The sequence below is a fragment of the Nematolebias whitei genome, chromosome 19 (genome assembly GCF_014905685.2).
Source record: "Nematolebias whitei isolate Nwh7 chromosome 19, NemWhi1, whole genome shotgun sequence".
Classification (NCBI taxonomy): domain Eukaryota; kingdom Metazoa; phylum Chordata; class Actinopteri; order Cyprinodontiformes; family Rivulidae; genus Nematolebias; species Nematolebias whitei.
This window is the reverse complement of record NC_056516.1, coordinates 25830079-25850123: the sequence shown is the minus strand read 5'-3', so window position 1 is coordinate 25850123 and position 20045 is coordinate 25830079. Positions and strand designations below refer to the sequence as shown.

Genomic DNA, 20045 nt, shown 5'->3' with positions numbered 1-20045 from the left:
TATATATATATATATATATATATATATATATATATATATATGAATGTTTCTGTTCAGTGCCCTGAGATAACTTCTGTTGTGACTTGGCGCTATATGAATAAACTGAATTGAATTAAAAATGGAAATGTGATAATATTTTGGCTGGAAATGCTACTTCTGCTTTCATATAATAGAATAAAAATAAAAATAACTGGGTAGTGTTTATTTATTTATTTATTTAATTTTCTATTATTAACCTATCAAATCCCACTGAGATTACAGATCCTTTTGGCAAGGGAGGCCTGAGCCTGAAGGCAGCCTAGCATGCAAGGTTTTGGACCGTGGGAAAAATGCACACAAACACAAGACGAACATACAAGCTTCACACAGAAAGACCCCAGGTCCAAACCTTCTTGCTATGAAGGAACAGTGCTAACGACTAAGCCGTCTTTTTGCCCAAAAATGATGCAAATTTGTTTGCAAGTGCAAAAAGTGGCAACTGTAACACTTCCAGTGCAGCCTGAAGCACTTCTGAAGGGTTTGCATTTTAAACAAGAAATAAATTAATATACATTTAAAAGAGTTTGGGATGCCTCTGCCTTAAATTCAACATGTGGTGCTATCATCAGATCCAGGAAGGAGCCACATGGCTCAGTTTTGTGCTGCAGAAGACACCACAGGCTTCTGCCGGAAGACAGATCCCCTCTGTTTTACCTCGCGACACAGCAAACCGTCTGCTGCCCTCGTGTTGGGCGACACAATCTGAGATTTCAAAGAGTTTCACAGGACGAAGCCACAGAACAGCGAGGCCTTGTTGAGGTTTCTGTGCCATAAATATGCAGCCACAGACAAACACAGACATGCTGACCTTCTGCTGCAGGTGGGATGGCTTCTCCGGCTTGATATTTTAAAGGTCAGACTATGTTGTTTGTCTGTCCCGGACTCAACGGTTCACAGAAATCTTTCTATCTTTTTTTTTTTTTTTTACACGTTAGGCCAACACAGAAAATTAAAAAACACACAAAATCTCAACTTTAAAAATGTGTACATTTTCTGTTTTCAGACCAGAAAGACTAGTTTGTCTGGAGATTTTTTTTTTTTTTTTTTTTTTAAACATCTCCTCAGCAGAAAACCTTTTAGATATTACATCAACATTAATTCCTGTCATGAATAACTTGAGAGAGCTGGAAAAAAATCTTAAAGTGCGTCTTCTTGTGTAGAAAACGGCTAATAGTTAGTGGAGCAGGTGGAGCAGTAACTTTACACAGAACACTCTGATCTTACCGGAGAACAAGACCAAGAGTCCGTACCGTAACGGGAAAGTTGAATTTAGAAAAACAACAATAGGTCATTGGGAGAGTTGGCCTGACGGACACTTGGCGACATGCTGCAGGCAACAGGCACTTCCTGACCATGCACTCCTGAGATAACCTCAGGCCTCTGATAGTTGGGAGGAAAACGGAAACCATTAGTCAGAGGCTGACCATCCTTCAAGCTGCTTGTAGACGAGACAGCTAAAACCCAAACAGCAAAACATCTTCCAGTTTTTCAGGGAGGACCACAAAATGTCTTCTAAAGTTGCTTTTTCTCACCCACCTTTGGCGGTGGGTGAGAAAATTGTCTTACCTCAAAACAAGATGGCCACCACAACTAATTACCCCTATAGAAAACATAAAAATGCTTAAAACTCAAATCAGATTCATGTATATTTAGCAAAAAATAGCTGAGAGTAATTTAAAACATACAGTATACTCAAAGATCTTTGCTTAAAACTTTGGCAAAAACCATTAAGGACAAACCTGTCTCTCTTTTAGCAAAATATCTCATGAACCACTGGATAGATCATTCAGAAAGCAATCATTAGATGTACATCTGTAGCTAATTAACTTTCTGAATCAACCCAGTTCAAGATGGCCACCTCAGCTAATCAAAGTTAGCAACACAAAGGTAGCTTAAACTCAGATATTGGGCTTTTTTTTTTTTTGGTGTGGTAGTAGCTGAGAGTCATCCTCAACCTGTATTCTGAGCACGAACACACAAAATTTCTCTATTTGGCATGAGATCGAACATCACGTCATTTAAAAGGTTTGTCCAGAATCAGCTTTAACTCTGTCTCTCCTCTGTGTGAAATGATTTAAAACGTAAGGGTCTAGCATTCCGGGCGGCATGGTGGTTGGTAGAGCTGCTGCTTCTCAGCGAGAAATTCAAGTTCAAGAATCTTCATTAGTAGGCACACAAAACATCCATGCTGAAGACATGGAGACATTAAAATAACAGTACAGAGATCATCATTGTTCAATGAGAAGCCTGATCGCTACAGGGATGAATGAGTTTTCCAGTCTGTTCGTCCGACATCTGGGCTGCAGATACCTGCGTCCAGATGGAAGCTACTTGAACTCACCATGGAGCGGATGATCAGGATCTGCCAGAATCAGCCTTGCCTTGTTCTCTGACCTCACCTTGTCAGTGAGGTTCTGTAGGGCTATGCCAGCAGTTTTGCTGCACATCCTGACAATCTCCAAGAGAGAAGGTCACTGGATAGAATCCCAGCCCAGGGCCCTTCTGGGTGGAGTTTGCATGTTCGCTTCATGCATACATGCATTTTCTCTGGTTTCCTCCCACAGACCAAAAACATGCATGTTAGGCTGATTGGTAACTCTAAATTGTCCCTAGATGTGAGTGAGAGGGTGAATGGTTGTTTGTCTCTATGTGTCCCTGTGATGGACTGGAGACCTGTCCAGGGTGTTTTGCACAGTGACTGCTGGATATGGGCACCAGTGACCCCCATTACCAGAAAAGGAAGAAACGGGTAGAAGTTATTGGATGGATGGAAGGTGTAGCATTCCCTGAATGCTGGACCTTTAAATCAGATTAATCTGTGTGACTCCTAATCCAAGGTCTATGGGTTTACAGCTGTTAGATTTGACATCTGTGTGAAACTCACCAGGACAGAAACTCACTGCTTTTTCTTTGATGCACAGCTGAACGTTAAAAAAACGCATTAAAAAAAATACAAGCACGCTGTGTGCAAGAGTCAGATTTTCCTTAATACTATCAAAAATAAATAAATAAAAGTACAAGCCTTGTGTGAGACACACACAGGTGACTTACAGCACATTTAAGACATCAAATACCATTTTCTGACTCGTTTTAGTTTATTTCAGCATTTCTTTATCGGTGTCCGAGCAAAACACAAGACAAAAGCCAAAGACTGAGCACACATTCTTAACTGAGTGTAAATATATGCCGTGCTTCAGGATCTAGGCTGCACTGCTCTCAGGGGAGCACCATTGTGTGTATCGGGATTAGTTCGCTTTAAAGATTTCCACCATCCTTCCTCCAGGCTTTACAATCACTCGCAGGGGCCTCATGCTATGCTAAACTCTGACAGGAACTCCTGCTGGGATGACTTGAAAAACAGTCTCCCCAAAGCAAAAACATACTTCCTCATACGCGCCACGGAGGGCTTTGGATGTTATTTTTTGAGTCTATGAGCTCTTCTTTTGGGGCCATTGCTGTAACATCAGCATCATTCTGAAGCTACAGAACGGTCTCAATCTGACCCCATGCAGAATGGCCGAGGCTGTTTTGCTTCCTTGTCCAGGAAGTTAATTTACATTATTAATTTAAGTTACTTTTAGGTACAAAAACTGTGTTTTGTTGGGAGTCTCTGCAGGCGTTGCTCTTAAAGGAAACTCAAGCTTGAGAGAGTCGTGCAGACGTACCTAGAAATCAGGGAAGAGAAAAATATTCCCAAAAAATAAACACACATTTAGTCTCTCCAGTTCCGGAAGCTTTAGTCATTTGGTTTCCTACTTTTTGTTTGTTTTTACAGAGCATGTCTGCACCTTCAGTTACAAAGATGTACCTTGTCGGAAAGCACCGTGCACGCCCACATCTCTGGAGAAACACCATTTAACTTAACGGTGCATGTTTTTGGACAATGGGAGGAAACTGGAAAGCATGTAGAAATCCCACATGTTCACAAAGAAAACATACAAACAGCACTTTAAAGAAAAGGCCCCCCGGCTAAGATTTGAACCAGGAACGCTCCTGTTGTGAGACCAAACCATCAGTTCTGCCTCTTCATTAAGTGTTTTGTTTATTTGCTCATTATTGTCTGACTTTAAAGTTCTGCATAAAAGCAGAGACGCATATGAAATTGTTTTGTAGATGCACTCGTTTTAGGGTAACATAAATTAGTAAAGCTCAAAATAACAACTAAAATGACACATTTATTTAATTAAAGGTGTGTTTTTATGCTGCAGTGGAATAATCTAAAAGTTTAGCCAAGTCCAATGAAGGGTTTGTTGAGTTGAGTCATCCAGGCAGAGAAATCCTGTCAGAGGGCAACGTTGAAGTGGGAGGGAACAAACCACTTCAATGGGAAATACAGAGTTTAGTGAGACACAAAGGAGCAAAACAGAAGAAAATGGAGGCCAGCGGTGCAAGAGTTGTGATAATTGTTGTATTTGTATGATAATTTTGCCATCTGTATTATCGATAACTCCAAAAATCCCATAATATACAATAATCTGATTGCTTTAATGCATGGCTAGATTAACTTATTACCAAACACAATTAGGACGTCATATCCGTATATACGTTAACTTGATTATACAACACGTGTCTCGTGTCTTTTTGTTTTTCCAGTCTGACAGTGGCTCATTCGACAAATTGTGTGCAGGATAAATTTCTCAAAATATGACCATTTTAAGCCGCTCGTGCGATACTAACATTTCCTGTGTGGCAACACTAAAAACATGGTAACAACGACAGAGAATGCTAATGTAGCAAAAAAAAAAACTACTAATTATTTTGACTTAATAGCTTATTAGTCTTGTCGTTTTTTAAAGTATTTTCTGTCAAATAGTTCTCAATAATTAGCACCTTATTAGTCAAAAAGTACAAAGTATGGCGAAAAAGGGCAGAAGTCTTCCTCCAGGCTAGGCTAATGGCTAACACATTTGCTATGTAACACATGCTTGTTTGCGAAAATAGCAACAAACTATACAAATGGTGTCATTTGAAAGTGCAACATAAGCTAATGTAACTCTAACAAGGTTAAATCAGGTCCTCTGGACGGATTCTTCTTGTTGAAATGTTTCATCTTTTATCCATGCTAAAGGAGGACCATCAGCCTAATGACTGACCGTTAGTGCCCTGATGGCCGCTTGCTATTCACAGAGGGCTGAGTGATACTTTCAATAACAGCACTGAGCAAGTGGACACGGAGGCCAATTAGTGAACAACTAGTTTTGGCCATCACCAGCGAACTAGTTGAGTCACTATGCCATATCTTAAGCAGTCTGGTAAAAATCTCGGAATGGTTTTAGACTCTGACTTTAAGTTTGACAAACAAATCAACTCTGTTCTGCAGAAAAGCTTCTTCCAACTCAGACAGGTAGCTAAGCTCAAGCCAGTGTTGTCCAGACCCAACCTTGAGAAACTAGTCCACGTCTTTGTCACGACCCAATTGGACTATTGCAATACACTCTATGCTGGGATCAGCCAGGACTCCATTTCACGTCTTCAGCTCGTCCAGAACGCTGCTGCTCGGCTTTTAACCAGAACTCGTAGGTCTGAACATATTACGCCAGTTCTGTCCTCCCTTCACTGGCTCCCTGTTTGTACTAAGATAGTCTTTAAATTTCTTCTGATGACCTTCAAATGCTGAAATGGCCTCGCACCCCCTTTACTTCTGGAAGCTTACGTACCCTCTCGGGCCCTGAGATCATCTGATCAGCTGCTTTTGTCTGTTCCAAAAACAAGACTGAAGCTCAGAGGAGATCGGGCTTTTTCAGTCATGGGCCCCAAACTCTGGAACAACCTACCCCCCAACATCAGGCGGGCCACCTCCCTTCAAATCCCTGCTTAAAACACATCTGTACTCACAGGCATTTCACTCAGTGTAAATTGATTTAGTTTTTTTTTTTGTTCTGTGATCCTATGTTTTAAATGCATTTTATTAATTCTTCATTATTATTAGTGTATTGTGCTTTTTTCTCTTTAATTTTACTCCCATTGATGTTGTTGTTAAGCACTTTGATAACAGGTTCTGTTTTAAATGTGCTCTTTAAATAAAGTTGACTTGACTATGAGAAGGTGATATTTATAAGACAGACTTTATTGCAGCTCCTCAGACTGAAGAAGTCTTTAGGATAAAAGATGAAACGTTTCAACAAGAAGAATCTGTCCAGAGGACTTGACTTAACCTTGTTAGATTTATCTACCTGGATTATTGAGCATGCATCAGGATGCTAATGTAACGCTCTTTCCCACCAGTATGGTTTTTTTAAATTACATTGGGATTTGTTTTAAGCCCAGAAATGCATATAAAGCGAGCCATTAGCCTAGCCTGGAGGAAATCTGCAAGTATTTTAGTCAGGATGAAGGTGTGTGTGTAAGGAAAGCAGAGAGCAAAGAGACAGTTTGCAGCTGGTGTAACACTCAGTTGTTGAAGTCAAAATGTAGTCGTCTTTATTTCTGGATTGCATGGATCAAGTCTTGTTGCTTGGCAACCAGCCTCCCCGGCAGCCCCGCCGGTCTGGTATGAGGCCAGGTGCCATATGGATCCTGCAGAGCCAAGCTGAGATCATGTGTTTTTGAGTGAACGCGGAGACAAGCTTCAAAGAAAAGAGCGCAGGTGGAGGCTGACCTCGGGGTCAACCCCACCCCAAAAGAAATTCAAGAACGTTAAACGGGAGCAGGAATTTCTGCTGAGTTTTCCGTAAAAGTCAAAGTCGTGGAGATTTCATAGCAAGTCATCGGGAGAAGGTTGATGCAAAGTTGCAAGGAACGTCAACTTTTTGTTATTAGTACTTTGTTACTGCAACACTTTAAGTTGTCTTTAAATGTCAAGGCGCAGTTTATTGTTGAAAACGGTGGTCACGTTTTGGATTTTTGATTTTAACTTGACCAGTAAAGCCTTTATGAAGAAGCTTAAGACTTTTTTTGGGGGGGGGACAAATGAAACCGTATGAAGAAAAATATGTATTTGTTTACTGGTATGTCAATTTCCACTGAGTTATTTTACTAATCAGGCATCAAAAACACACAGTCGAAAAAATAAAATCTTTCTTTCTTCTGATGTGAAAATGAACAAGAACAAATTTCACCCCTGCTCTCTGCTTTGCAGATTACATTACTGTGATGGAAACATTTTCACTTTGACAAACTGGAGCATCATTACTTAATCAACGTGCATTCAAACATTGTTTGCCTCCCTGAAACATAGAACAAGTAAAAATTAGATGCAACTCATTCTCAGGCAGTGATAAACACGTTAAAAAAAATCAATAAAAACTTATAATGAAGACAGTTCGATATTTTTAACTGTGTATAATTATCCATTTTTTTTATTAACTTTTATTTAACCAGGCAAATCCCACTGAGATCACAGATTTTTTTTGCAGGGGATCCCTGGAACTGAAGGCAGCCTAACATACATGTTTTTGGACTGTGGGAGAAAAGAGAACATGCAAACTCCATACAAGACACCAGGTCCAAACCAGGGATTGAACCCAGGGCCTTCTTGCTGTGAGGCATCAGTGCTGACCATTAAACCATCGTGCTGCCAGGGGTAAGTAACGAGCAATAAATAACTTACTGTAAACAATCACAGTTTGGAGAAATAAAGTTTGTTTGACTAGAATGATAAGCTAACTGCTAGCCCGAGTGGCGCCAAGACCTGTCATCTTTAAAAAAACTCCAGTCCTAAAAATTTAGTAGCCATTTGTGCAAGTGGTACTTTATAAACCTTTACATTACTGTTATTCTCACATTAAGCAGTTATTTACATGTAATTTTTTGAGTATTTGTAAGCCCAAACAGCAGCAAAAGCAGCTAGCTTTTAACAACAAGGGTCACCTTTAGCAGAATTATTATAATATTCTGGATGGAAAATACGAAACTAATGAAGACGTAAAGGTTTATATGACAGTGTTCACATATTTATAGCATTCCCATTCCATATTTATCAAAACATAAAATAATGCATTCCCCTTAGTAATGTTTTTTTTTATTATTATAATTTTTATCGATGGATGGCTCTTAACTACTAAACTTTCAAGTTTTATGTTAGCCCACTAGATGATGCTCCACTTTTATAACTGAGGGCCTCTGTAAAAATCTATTGAGATGCAGTTAAACTTTACCTGGAAAAATTATGTTTTTCTCTCCCAGTCACTTTCATCTCATCCTACAGAATCGTTTTAGTTTGGATGTAAAGAGCAAAAACTATGGAAGAGGATTATTAGGGCCACAGTGTAATTTTTTTTCTTAATTCTGAGTAAAAAGTCTGAATTCTGATATTAATCTCAGAATTCAGACTTTAATCTTGTAAATAATGTGGTTGATTTTTCCCCTAAGGAGCATGAATGGTCATGTACGGTAGTTTCCATGCCAGGTCACTGTGATTGTTGTATTTCAAAGACACACATGTGCGCATCAGTCCCTAGCATTAAAACAGTTACATCCAAAATGGTGAATACACATGCGGCCATTTGGACCAAGGATGAGGTTGGGTTGCTCCTATACATTGAAAAGGGTGATCAGCACAAACAGCACTCTGCTCACTGCCATTGTCACTCTTGTTTCTCTACTTACACAAGCACAGAAACAGCACAATTTCACACTGAAGTAGAGTTGCATTCAGGCCTAAAAAAATCTAGCCTGAGCCCGTAGGTTTTTTTCCGAACCTGACTAGACCCGATCATTTAACTGTAATTACAGGCCCGAACCCGAAAAAAAAAACAAAAAAACACTTTTTTTAATTAAGCTTTTACTGCTTTTGTAAGCAAATCAGTTTGAGACGATATTTTAAAAACATATTTCAAAGAAAGACAGATATAATATTTCTTGTTTGACCAAATGGATATTAACATACAAAAATGAATAGCCTAAACAATCAACTCTAAAGATGGGCTATTATACAGATGAACAAAAATATTTTTAGGGTAACATTATTTGAAAAAATATAGAACAAGGCTATTTTAATTGAGCTTGCTTCGGCTTTTGTAGATCCAAACTTCCTTCACCACGGATGACACCAGGTGCGGAGACGTGCGCAGCCGGTGATCAGCTGATCCATCTGAGCTAAACTTTTTCTTTTTTACCACTTTTAAGCAGCCGTACCTGCCTCCTCCTCTACAAGTAGATTAAAATTTTTTATATTGTGCATTCTTATTTAGTTTTATTTATGCTGTATGATTCATAAAACCACATCACAGCCTGAGACCGACACGGCCCACCCATCTAGCACATTATTTTAGCCTATGGGCGCGGGACATGGGTTAGAAATAACAGCCCTACGCTGAAGTGTTTCTAAGTTCCTCCACTTTGAGACCTGCATTCACAAAGCTTTGGTCTTATAGAAAATGGCTGCTGCTTTCATGTAGAACAGCTGAAACGCAGCAGAAATACTACGGTTTCACTCACAGTGTCATGTAAACAGGGCCCAATACAGCAGCGTTTTATGCACTGGTTGTCCATGAGGAGTCAGAGGTCATATAGCTAAAGGCTGTTCAGTATATCTTGGATGTTTAGCCTCGTTAAAGCACTTGAACATGAAAGGTGTTTGTGTTTAAGCTGAGAACAGGCGAAGGACAAGCAGAGGAAGGGTGTCGACACTACAGCTCAAGTAGAGCTTCCCAGATGTTGTGATTAGGATGTGAGTTTGTTCCTCTGAAGTTTCATGACACAGACCAAGCCCTGCATCGAGCAGGTGTAGTCCTCTATCGGCTGTGAGAACACATGCAGGTAAACTTCTCCAAACATGGATTTTCTCTGACATGTTTTGTGTCAGAGGCCAAAATTATCCCACGTGAACCCTTTAACCCTTTATCAGAACGGACTGGTCATTGTGGCCATTCTGTACTTGGAAATGTGAACGAGTGAGGACATGTCTTGATCTTTTAATTTAAAAATTAATTGAAGGTGTCATGTTGATGTATGATTTGTCTTTATCAGTGGTGTTCGATTCATGTTCCTACTTGTTTTTGGACTTTGTGAATTACTGTGCATCTTTTCAAAAAGGTAAAATTTAAAATGACAAAGCCCAGCTTTATTTTATGTATTTCTCTACATCAGATGTTCTAGAGGGAGCTAAATTCTCACAGCGCAAGTTTTTTCATACTTGGTCACTCCTACAGTTTTTCCTTTCTGCATATTTCCTAATTGCCTCTTAGAATATCTGTAAAGTTTTTATCCAAGAGCAGCAAAGAATTCTGAAAGTCCTCCCTTTTGGTCTTATTACAGATTGTTAAAGTCTCAACTTTAATTTGATGCATTAGTGTCCACACTCAAGTATTTTAGTGTGTCTTGTCTGAGGACAAGATACAACTCCAAGGTGGAGACTGGCCTCCGTTCCCTGCAGTTATCCAAACAGTGATGATGCGGACATGTTGACTTTTGAGCAGGGCACCTGTAAGTCAATCCACAGCAGATGTGCTTTCACACAATCTGCAGCCCTAAAGAGCTGGATGTCAAAGTTTAATAAAAAATAAAAATCCCTGGCATTTGTTATTTTAGTATGTGCATGGATTTTTTTTTTTTTTTTTTTAAACCGTTTCAAAGTTCAGGTCACAAGCCTTAGTTTATTTTAAAGCAAACCGTTTATTGCAGAGAAATAGTTTAGATTTTATTTGGTCTTTCAATTCAGATTAAAAACGCTTCCCAAATTTGCAGGGTTTTTTTTTTTTTTTTGGAACAGCTTGAACTTCAGTTCTGCAATGTTCTTGGCCTTAATTCCCCCAATACAGAGCACATCCTTTAATGTTCTATTGTCCAGCTTGAACAGAGAGATTTGGCTCAGTCCCATCACGTTCAGCTGTTTTGGTCATCTTGTTCAATCAGTACCAGAAACTCCCCTTCCTGACATGGGAAAAGTGATTGCTGGCTCGAGAAGCCAAAAGGGTAAGAGTGGCTGTTTATAGAGTTTATGCTGCTTTCCAAAAAAAAAAAAAAAAAAAAAAATTCTCTCCTTAGACCGTTAACCCTCGAGACCATGCAGATGGACAAAATGTGAAGTTTTGCAAAAGCTAGGGAAAAAGTTTAAGCCATGAAAAATCAGGACCTCGTTTTGTGACACTTCAAGATCATCAATTTACTCAAGACAAACTTCAGCTCGTCTGCATGCACTTTTAATTCAAATTCACAACAATTCAAGCAGATCTGCAGAAGACAAGAGGTACAAAAAATCTGACTTTGGCAACAGAGGTTAAAGAGTACAGAGTGGAACAAGCCGCTCCTTCACTTTGGGTTTACGCTCATTGAACTGAGCCCGTCATCCAGCAGTGCTTCAGTAATGAAGGGTCACTCTTCCTTCACGTACATCCTCACTGCAACCACATCTCCCATAATGCATCTCTGTGGGGGGAACAAGAACCATCCGAGTTAAGACAGGTGTTGCAGCTTGTGGCTTCAGGTTTACAAGTTAGTCGCATGGAAATTTAAGAAACTCCAATTTGAAGAACTCTGATCCAAGTTAAATCTTACCGCTATCAATTTGCCATCAGATATGTCCCTCTCAATACAAGTTTCTTTTCCCTCCCAGCTCTGTTTCTGCACCAGCTTGCCATTTTCCAGTGTCACCACACTCTGCAGGACAGAAAAAAAAAAAAAAAAAAAAAAAAAAAATCAAGGACAAAGTGTTTATTCCTGCACAAAGTGTCAGATCATAATTCACATTAGTCTTCTGCTCATCAAATCAAACCAACCCTGGTCTTCCTGTCATCTGCAGTGGTCTCATCAAAAGGCTCGTTTAGCTTGAACTTGACCTCGGTGGTCTTGAAGGTGCTTTGAGACTTCATGCAAATGGTTCCCTGGTCGTCCAGGCTCAGGACGAAGTTGGGTTTGGTTCGGTTCCCCACCTGGCGGGTCGCAAATCCCACACCTGCAGCGCGGGAAGAAAGAACACATTAACAAGTGTTTTAATCCACCCAAACACAAGCTACTTATAATGCTTAATAAGCAAACATGTTTTTAAAAAAAACCCTTCACTTAATGTGCTCCAATTCCATACACAAAAATGGTTGAAAACTTGAAAAAGTCAGCTTAATTTAAGCACTTAACATTCTTATTAAAACCTTACCAAGAGCTTTCATGTACTCGTCAAAGTTCTCGCTGGAAATCATCTTCCATGTTCCAACAAACTTCTCAACCATCTTGGAAGGTTTTGTTTCGACGATATCCACCAGAACAACCCGCTGACAGTCTCTGAGCCTGAGCCGAACTAATGTCGCCTCCGCTCCCGCTGCTTTTAAAGGGCCGGCGCTGCTTTTGGAGGCGATGTAGGAACCAATCACAGCGTGCTACGTCACGCGACCCTCGTTTAGATCCCGCCTCCTAAGGATGCTCGAATTTTGCATTGCAAAACTAGCATCAGTAGCAAAATGGCATCTGTTGATTTTTTTAAAAGTCGACTGATGTGAAAAGCAGTAATTTTTTTAGCTTTCTATGTGCAAAGTACTTTAAAGTGGGACTGACAGACAAAAATATAGACTTAATTATAAAAATGGACAATTTCAATGTGCAAGATAAACATCTACAAAAAAAAAGTGGGTCAAAAGAAATTTGAATCACTTTGACATCACAAAAATATGGCAGTCGACAAAGAAAACTAGGCATTAGCTTGAATTTAGTTAGACATCTAATAATTAACAGAAGACAGGTGAAAAACAATTAAACTAACTAGACCCAGGTGAGGGAAGAGCACCAGACGGGGATTCTGGGTTTTCTGTTGTGATGTGGTTGGGGTTGAATTCAGACAACTTTGGGATGGATATTTGTGGAGTTTGGACTGGACGATTGGCATAAGCTGGAATGTGGGTAGAAAGCGAGGAGGATATGATGTTACATTATAGAAGATTGGACACAGGTAAAGAGAGGAAGAGGTTGAGAAAGTGGCATATGAAGGAAGGTGGGACGTATCAGATGGTCAAGGAAGTAAATGAGAATTGGAGGCAAATAGTAAAGCGATGTATTGTCATCATTGTATGAAATTAGTTCTCTACATTGACCCATCGCACCTGGGATGCACCCAGGTGGGGCTGTGGGAGGCTATGTGGGTGCCTGGGGAGCAATTGGGGTTTGGATCTCTTGCTCAGGGACACCATGATGTGGGAATGGCTGGGGATCGAGCCTGGGGTTTTTGGGTCCCAGGTCGGCTGCCCTGCCTCTACCCCATCTCGGCCCCTCAATGTTTATTATATCCCCAATTATCCATTAATTTGGATCAAGAATGAGTAATTCGTAGGAAAGTAGTGAGGGAAGAATTTAAAATAATTCTCAGATTGAACAGTGATACGTAAGCCCATTACCTAAATAAATAAATAAATAAAAAAACGAGAAAATAGAAGAAATGGTGAATGGGTTGAGGGATGGAAACTTAACGGATCTTTTAAACTGAAGAACAAAAAGTTAAAGCATTACATATTGAAGTATCTGTAAAAAGGTGGCGATACAGAAAAACATTATAGGAGAAAACAAAGTACTGAAGGGAGTGATTAATACCAGTGGAGGAGGATTGGGGAAAAAAATCAAACAAAACATTATTGGAGTTAAGGTGAACAGTTTAAAGAGATTCATGAAAACGGTTGATAGTGAAAAAGTCAATATTAAGAGTTCTCAGTTATGTCAGATAAGATTAAAATAGCATACAGGTTTCCCAGTCAGGACGTCTATTCCTCCACCACTTCAGTGTAAATGAGTCCCCGAGGCTCAATAGGATTAACATGTTTAAATAAAGGTTGAAAGGTGCTACAAATGTCAGAGATATGGACGCATGGTGGTGGTGTGAAGCAGAGAATAGATGAAGGTAGAGAAGACGAAAAGTGCTGTAACTGTGGAGGTCAACACAGTTAACTCTGGGAAATGTGAGGCGAGAAATCCAACAAATCTAAATGGCTACAAATATAAGACACGTTGAAGCAGTTGGGAGTGTTCAAGGACAAAAGAAAAGAGAAGCAGGCCAGACAGAGTCAAGGCTCACAACAAACCAAACTGCAAGCAGAGGAAAACATTACATTGTGTGTGTAAAAAAAATCTCATTTCATATATGTCATCAACTGTACAGATCAGGCTAAACACAGAACAGAGAATATTAAAATAATAGCAACGGGTGCAGACAAGAGGTGTTATGGGAAAACATTAAGAAAGGGCTGGAAATAGATGGGAGACCAAGAACGTTGGGTGATAAACCCACATCTCAATAATACAACGGAATGCCAGAAGGTTTATTGTGAATAGACAGGAATTTAAGGGATATACTGAAAGACTGGAAAAAAAAAAACAATAATATGTATATAAACATGATTAAAATCATGATAGAAGGGATAGGCAAAACAAGAAATACAATCTCAAATATTAGCAAAATGAATAAGTTTAGAATAAATAGTGGTTAAAATATGGCATAAAGTAAAGTATAAGATATCAAAATTCATGCTCAATAATCCAGATTTAAAAAATCCAACAAAGTTCAGTCAGTTCATCTAGATGGTTTCTTTTGTTGTTGAGACGTTTCGTCCTTCATCCAAAGGACTTCATCAGCCCGAAGAGCCACAACAAACTCAGTCCAACAAGCAGCACTCATATAGTGGACCAACAGTTTGCTGGTGCTAAGATGGTTTCTGAAGCAGCCATAGCCAAAGTTGTTCAAAACATCAAAGTTCATGCTCAGTAATTCACGTAAGAAAACCCGGGTGTGGAGCAAAGTAAACATGGAGCTGTTGAAAAAGTGATGGGTGTAAAAATAAAAGTTTTTGTCTGTGTCCATGTGCTGTCAGCGAAATATCTCACAAACCACTGGGTTGATTTGGATGACACTCACAGAAAGTAGTCAGTGGATGTACATCATTGGGGTCGACCCAGTTCAAGATGGCTGCCACAGCTAAGCAACCTAATCAACACAAAAAATGCCTGTTTCACAGCTACCGAGCAAAAACTGGGTGTAGTAGCTGTGAGTCATTGCAAACCTAGACTCTGAGAGCAAACTGCTCAAGTGAGAGCCGTTTAAAACTTTGCCTCTACAAATTGGAGTCAAATCTGCCTGTCTGTTAGCAAAATATCCCACGAACCAATGGATGGATTTTAATGAATGTCTCAGAAAGTAATCACTGCATATAAATCTTCTCCTGATTTACTTTTGAAGTAAACTCAACCAATATCTCATTGCTATTTGGTGTTAGCCAACATAAAATTGGCGACATTTAAGGATTCAAGGCTCTTTGTTTGTCAGTTTGTTTTCTTTCTTTTTTTTTACAGATATTAAGCTGAAGCTGTCGTAGCTGAGAAACATCTTCACCATATCTTTTTAGTTCATAAGAGGGTCTCTGGCAGAAAAGACAGCGTGTGATCACTTTTAAGTGAAATACCACCGAAATAAACTAGAGAAAAATGTGTCTTCATCACCCTGTTAAAAAAAACACAAGTCTTTATTTTCTGTTTATAACGTAATTTATAATTGAATTGAAGCCTTGTTGAAGGAAGGCTCAAATAAACCCACTGGTTTGGGTGTAAACCGTGGAGATCACCATCTATTAAGGATGTTAATGAAACAGATGGTAAAAAGCAGAAATGATGTAGTTTATCTTCAACTGGGTCAAAGATTGTTTCCCCTTTTAGTAACGCTGCATCTAATCTGTGTCAAACGTCAAAAATTGCATAATGTTCTCATGGAAGAGCCTTTTATTAAACCCAAAAATGACACATTATTCAAAGACACGCTCTAAGGTAAGTCACCAAAAAGAAGCCACAAGGACCACCATGTAAAATCAAAGATATTGTTTTATTGGACATATCTGACACAGATAAATAAGAACATATTCATACAGGAATGATCATTTAGCTGCTGCAGATTTAATCTGCGGGTTCTTTTCTTCGCAGCGGGACACAAATGCACTCTTCATCTCCTGGCAGGTCAGATGCGCTCCCTTCATCAGCAGCTTCTCTCCATCAGCTGCCATCACAAAAAAATTAATTAATCAACAAATACTATGACTCAAACTGGCACAGTGGAAGGAGCACAAAACAGCTCTGAGTCACACGACGAGACACTGCTGACTTATGGCAAACATTTCTATTTCTTGTAAATGCTCGGCTCTCACCACAAGACTGATATCAGCTGGAGGATAAAAAAAATAATTGGCATCATCATAAAACTACTAAACACCCACTTTGTTCCTATCACATGTGCTGCATTTGAAGCAAAACGGACGGTGATTATTATTATTTTTTGCTCTTATCAGACCTAGTCTCATTACGCATTATAATAATAATAATAATAATAATGTCATCACAATGTCAGCACTGTATGTTTCCATACAATGGCGAAATTAGTCTCTGCATTTAACCCATCCACCACCAGGTGGTGCAGTGGGCAGCTATTGAAAGCGCCCGGGGGACATTTTATAGCCACACTTTATGAGACTTTATTAGATTATGGGAGTTTCTTAGTTGAAGCCCAAACTTCAGGCAGAGGAACATTTAAGCAAGTCATAAAATAGAATTTATAAAGAAAGCCTTTAGTGTGCAACATTTTAAAAACCAGAGTAAAGCGTATCTTAAATTTTGTGCTGAACGAAATGATTGTTGCACGTTTCTCCTCCTGTCAGCATGAAGGTGTGTGAAAAAAGAAATGAGCCCTCAGACAACCTGTTGTTACTGATGGGTTAATCCACAGCGGCTGCAGCCAACTCTTTCAACCTTGTTGCCTCTATACATTAAATTTTAATTTTAAGTGACACACTAAAATCCGTTTTCATTATTTTAACTATTTTGAGTTTTCCCAGAGCAGAGAAAATCAGAACATTATCAAATGAAAGATGTTTTGTTCCACGATCCGTCTTTTACCGATTGTCAAATCTGACAACCCAAACGGAGATTGTGACAAACATGTCACACCATCCTCACCGTAAGTTACATCGATGACAGGTTCAGACTTGTCGTGTTTCACCGTCCACGTCACCTCACAGTTCATGTTGGTAGATCGGACCTTATCAGAGCTGACCAAGGCCAGAAACTCCCTGTGGGCCAAAACAAACCGCTCAGTTAACCGCTGTGATTTATTTTAAGACAAAGCAGGTACAATAAAAAATGGAAATAAAAATGATAAATGAGCTCAACTTTAAGTTTTGTCACATCAGGTCCTCTGGGTTTAACGAACCTACATTTTTTAGGAAAACAATCGACATTTATTTAAGTTTTAATAAACTAGATTTAATTTAGAAGAGAGTCTAATCATTTATTTTCTGCACCATAGACGGTGGAAAGATCAACTTATTAGGCTGCCAAAGTAAATAATAAATGGTAAAAAAATAAATAAATGCTGGAACCAGGCAATATTTATCCTCTTAAGTGTACTTATGATTTAGTCCCATCCTTATTTTTTATTATTTAAATGTGTGTAGAACATCTAGTTTATTGTTGATTTTAATCTTAAAATAAAACAGCTAGAAATTAACTAAACATAATGTTTTAGCATGTCTTAAAAAAACAAGCCAATTAAGATAGACACATCTAAACTTAGAATAATGTATATATATTAAAATTACTATATATTAATTACATTAATATTACCGTCCTCATTAAGTTAATATTAATATGAAGATACTATTGTTCCATATTTTTTATCATCTATCTGTTTCTGTTACTTTTAACCCAGATAGTGTTAAAATATTATTTTTATATATGAATGTTTCTGTTAACTTATTTTTATATGGATTTCTGTTCAGTGCCCTGAGATGACTTCTGTTGTGACTTGGCGCTATATAAACAAAATGAATTGTTTATAGATGATAAATGATTGAGATTTTTCTTAACGACAGCAGAAAAATTAACATTTTCCCTGCTAGGAAGGTCCTGAACACAGAAATAAATAGTGAACTGAAGATAATGAGGGGTTTGTGGTTTAAGCTGCTTTTTAGTCTATTAAACTGAACCCCTTTGTATTTAAAGTGACAACATATTTCAAACACATACTACAAAAGTTGTGTTTATTGTGAAAATTCAGTGTGAACGCTGAGTGCTTAAGTTAAAGATAGCACACATTAAGCTAAATGGTAATGGCACTAACTAGCAAAATGTTAGCTAGAAGCAGGTAAATGTTCAATTGCTATATTTTCCTTGATGACATACCTATCAGTAGAAACAACTAGTTACTATCCAGACAAAAAAATCCTAATCACTGTCCAGTCAGATTATTTCCATTTTTTCCATTCACATAAACCTGAGCAAAAAAACAGGCTTTCATAAGGAGCTCCATCGTTAGAGGTTGTCCAGAGACGACTGCCGGTTTTTGTCGCTAACAGCCGCCAAATCATTTCAAAACTCCCCACAAGGATGCTCAAACACAGCAGCAACATTTAATAAACCGTTCTTACCGTGTGGACCGGACATTGGACTCAAAGGGACAAAACTGAACCGCTATTGTCTTCACAGTCTTCAGCACCAACGTAGCTTTACCGGAAGCCGCCATGTTGTTTTGGAGCGGTGACCTCTGACCTCAGCTGGAAGTGACGTTTTGACCTAAAAGCCACAAGATGGCGCCAGAGGATGGCATTAGTTGGAAACTGCTGCAGGTACGAGTCAATATTTAATAAATGACATGAACGGTTCCCTGTATTAAAGGGATAATTCAATTTTTAAGTTTTTTTTTTTTTTTTTTTTTTTTTGGGAAAGCTGCCTATTTTTCTGAAAACAACCTCAGTTTGTTTGACTTCAATACTAGCCAAAAGCTAATCAGAGCTAGGCCGTGTTTGGAAACTGACATGCACAATTAGTCTGTTAGCAAAATATCTCATGAACTACATTATTTTATTCAAACTTTCATTTAAAGCTGATTAACTTTAGGAGTCAACTTGATTCAAGAGGGCTGCTACAACTTAACAAAAGCGGATAAATGACCATCACTCGGTCAGGTTTACAGATATTGAGCTGAAATTTGGGGTGGAAGTAGCTGAGGGTCATCCTCAGCACCTACTCTGAGCACCAGCAGATCGAGCGAGATCCTCATTTAAAACTTTGTGGAGAAACGCATTGAGCAAATAAGCATTTTTAGCTAGTTTCATTTGTGAATGTAGGTTTAAGATAAGAAATGACAATTCAATAAGTTTAACAGTGACTGTGCAGTTCTCAGTAATATAAACTGTAAAAAAAAAAAAAAGCTATGATATTATATAATATATAGTATTTTTTTAATCTGTTGTGACCTTTGGCTTTGATGTACAGTACTGCCACAAAGTTATTAGTGGCTATGGTAATTTCTCCACAAAAATCTCTGAACTCTTCATTTAATCAAGGTATAACAGGCATTTTAAACATGATTTATTTTGTAGCTGTAAGCAGTATGCATCTTAATAGTACTCGTGCATTTGAACCAGTGCACAAATGGTTTTCATTTTCACTGCTAACTACTAAAAAACTAGTTCAAATAATTCCGACTTTTGATTTGCACTCAGAGTTTACGCATTATCTAGTATTTTCATTTCAAACATTAGTCAACTCTTTTAGTATTTTAACAACTCCTCAAAAGGAACTGTAGAAGAATTCACATTAAATGTGAGAAGCGGGATTCTGTCCACAACGACCTGACAAGGCACGTTAGAGAAACTGGAACACAAACCACGTGTGGCACTCGCCTGTGGTCATTTCCGTCTTAGTGAACAAAATCAAATTAGAAGAGGAGCGAGGGGCAGGAGGCCTGTCAGGATCGGAGTCAATAAAGGAGCAAATAGACAGTCAGATGGGCACGTTTCACAATTAAACAGACACGGAGCATGTTGTGCTCGACTGTGAGATGGGATTTGGATTTTCATTGAATTATTGCTTGCAACAGATTTCATCACTGGATAAAACATGTTTTTGAGATGGGAGAGCAAAGTGGGAAAGAACGTTACCACCTGATAAACTTTAGCAGAGATTTCGATGGATTCAAGATGGCTGCCACGGCCAGCTGACCTTAAAAAAAAACGTAAAAATAATTATTTCAACCAATATATTACAGATACTGGTCTAAAATTTGGCATGATAGCAGCTGAGATATATCCACGCCACACATTCTAAGCGCTAAC

General features: G+C 38.7%; 2 protein-coding genes across 2 annotated transcripts; both read right to left on the bottom strand.

Moving 5' to 3' along the window:
* Positions 1-11098: 11098 nt before the first annotated feature.
* On the bottom strand, positions 11099-12207 carry fabp4a (fatty acid binding protein 4a). Its single transcript, XM_037693096.1, has 4 exons — positions 12071-12207; positions 11697-11872; positions 11476-11577; positions 11099-11346 (listed from the first exon to the last, which is right to left on the bottom strand). The coding sequence occupies exons 1-4, from the start codon at positions 12141-12143 to the stop codon at positions 11293-11295; spliced, it is 405 nt and encodes a 134-aa protein (XP_037549024.1). The 5' UTR covers positions 12144-12207; the 3' UTR covers positions 11099-11292.
* A 3574-nt stretch (positions 12208-15781) lies between these two features.
* Positions 15782-18477, bottom strand: mrpl53 (mitochondrial ribosomal protein L53). The gene is made up of 3 exons (XM_037692934.1): positions 18357-18477; positions 16888-17000; positions 15782-15934 (listed from the first exon to the last, which is right to left on the bottom strand). The coding sequence occupies exons 1-3, from the start codon at positions 18449-18451 to the stop codon at positions 15816-15818; spliced, it is 327 nt and encodes a 108-aa protein (XP_037548862.1). The 5' UTR covers positions 18452-18477; the 3' UTR covers positions 15782-15815.
* Between the last annotated feature and the right edge of the window lie 1568 nt (positions 18478-20045).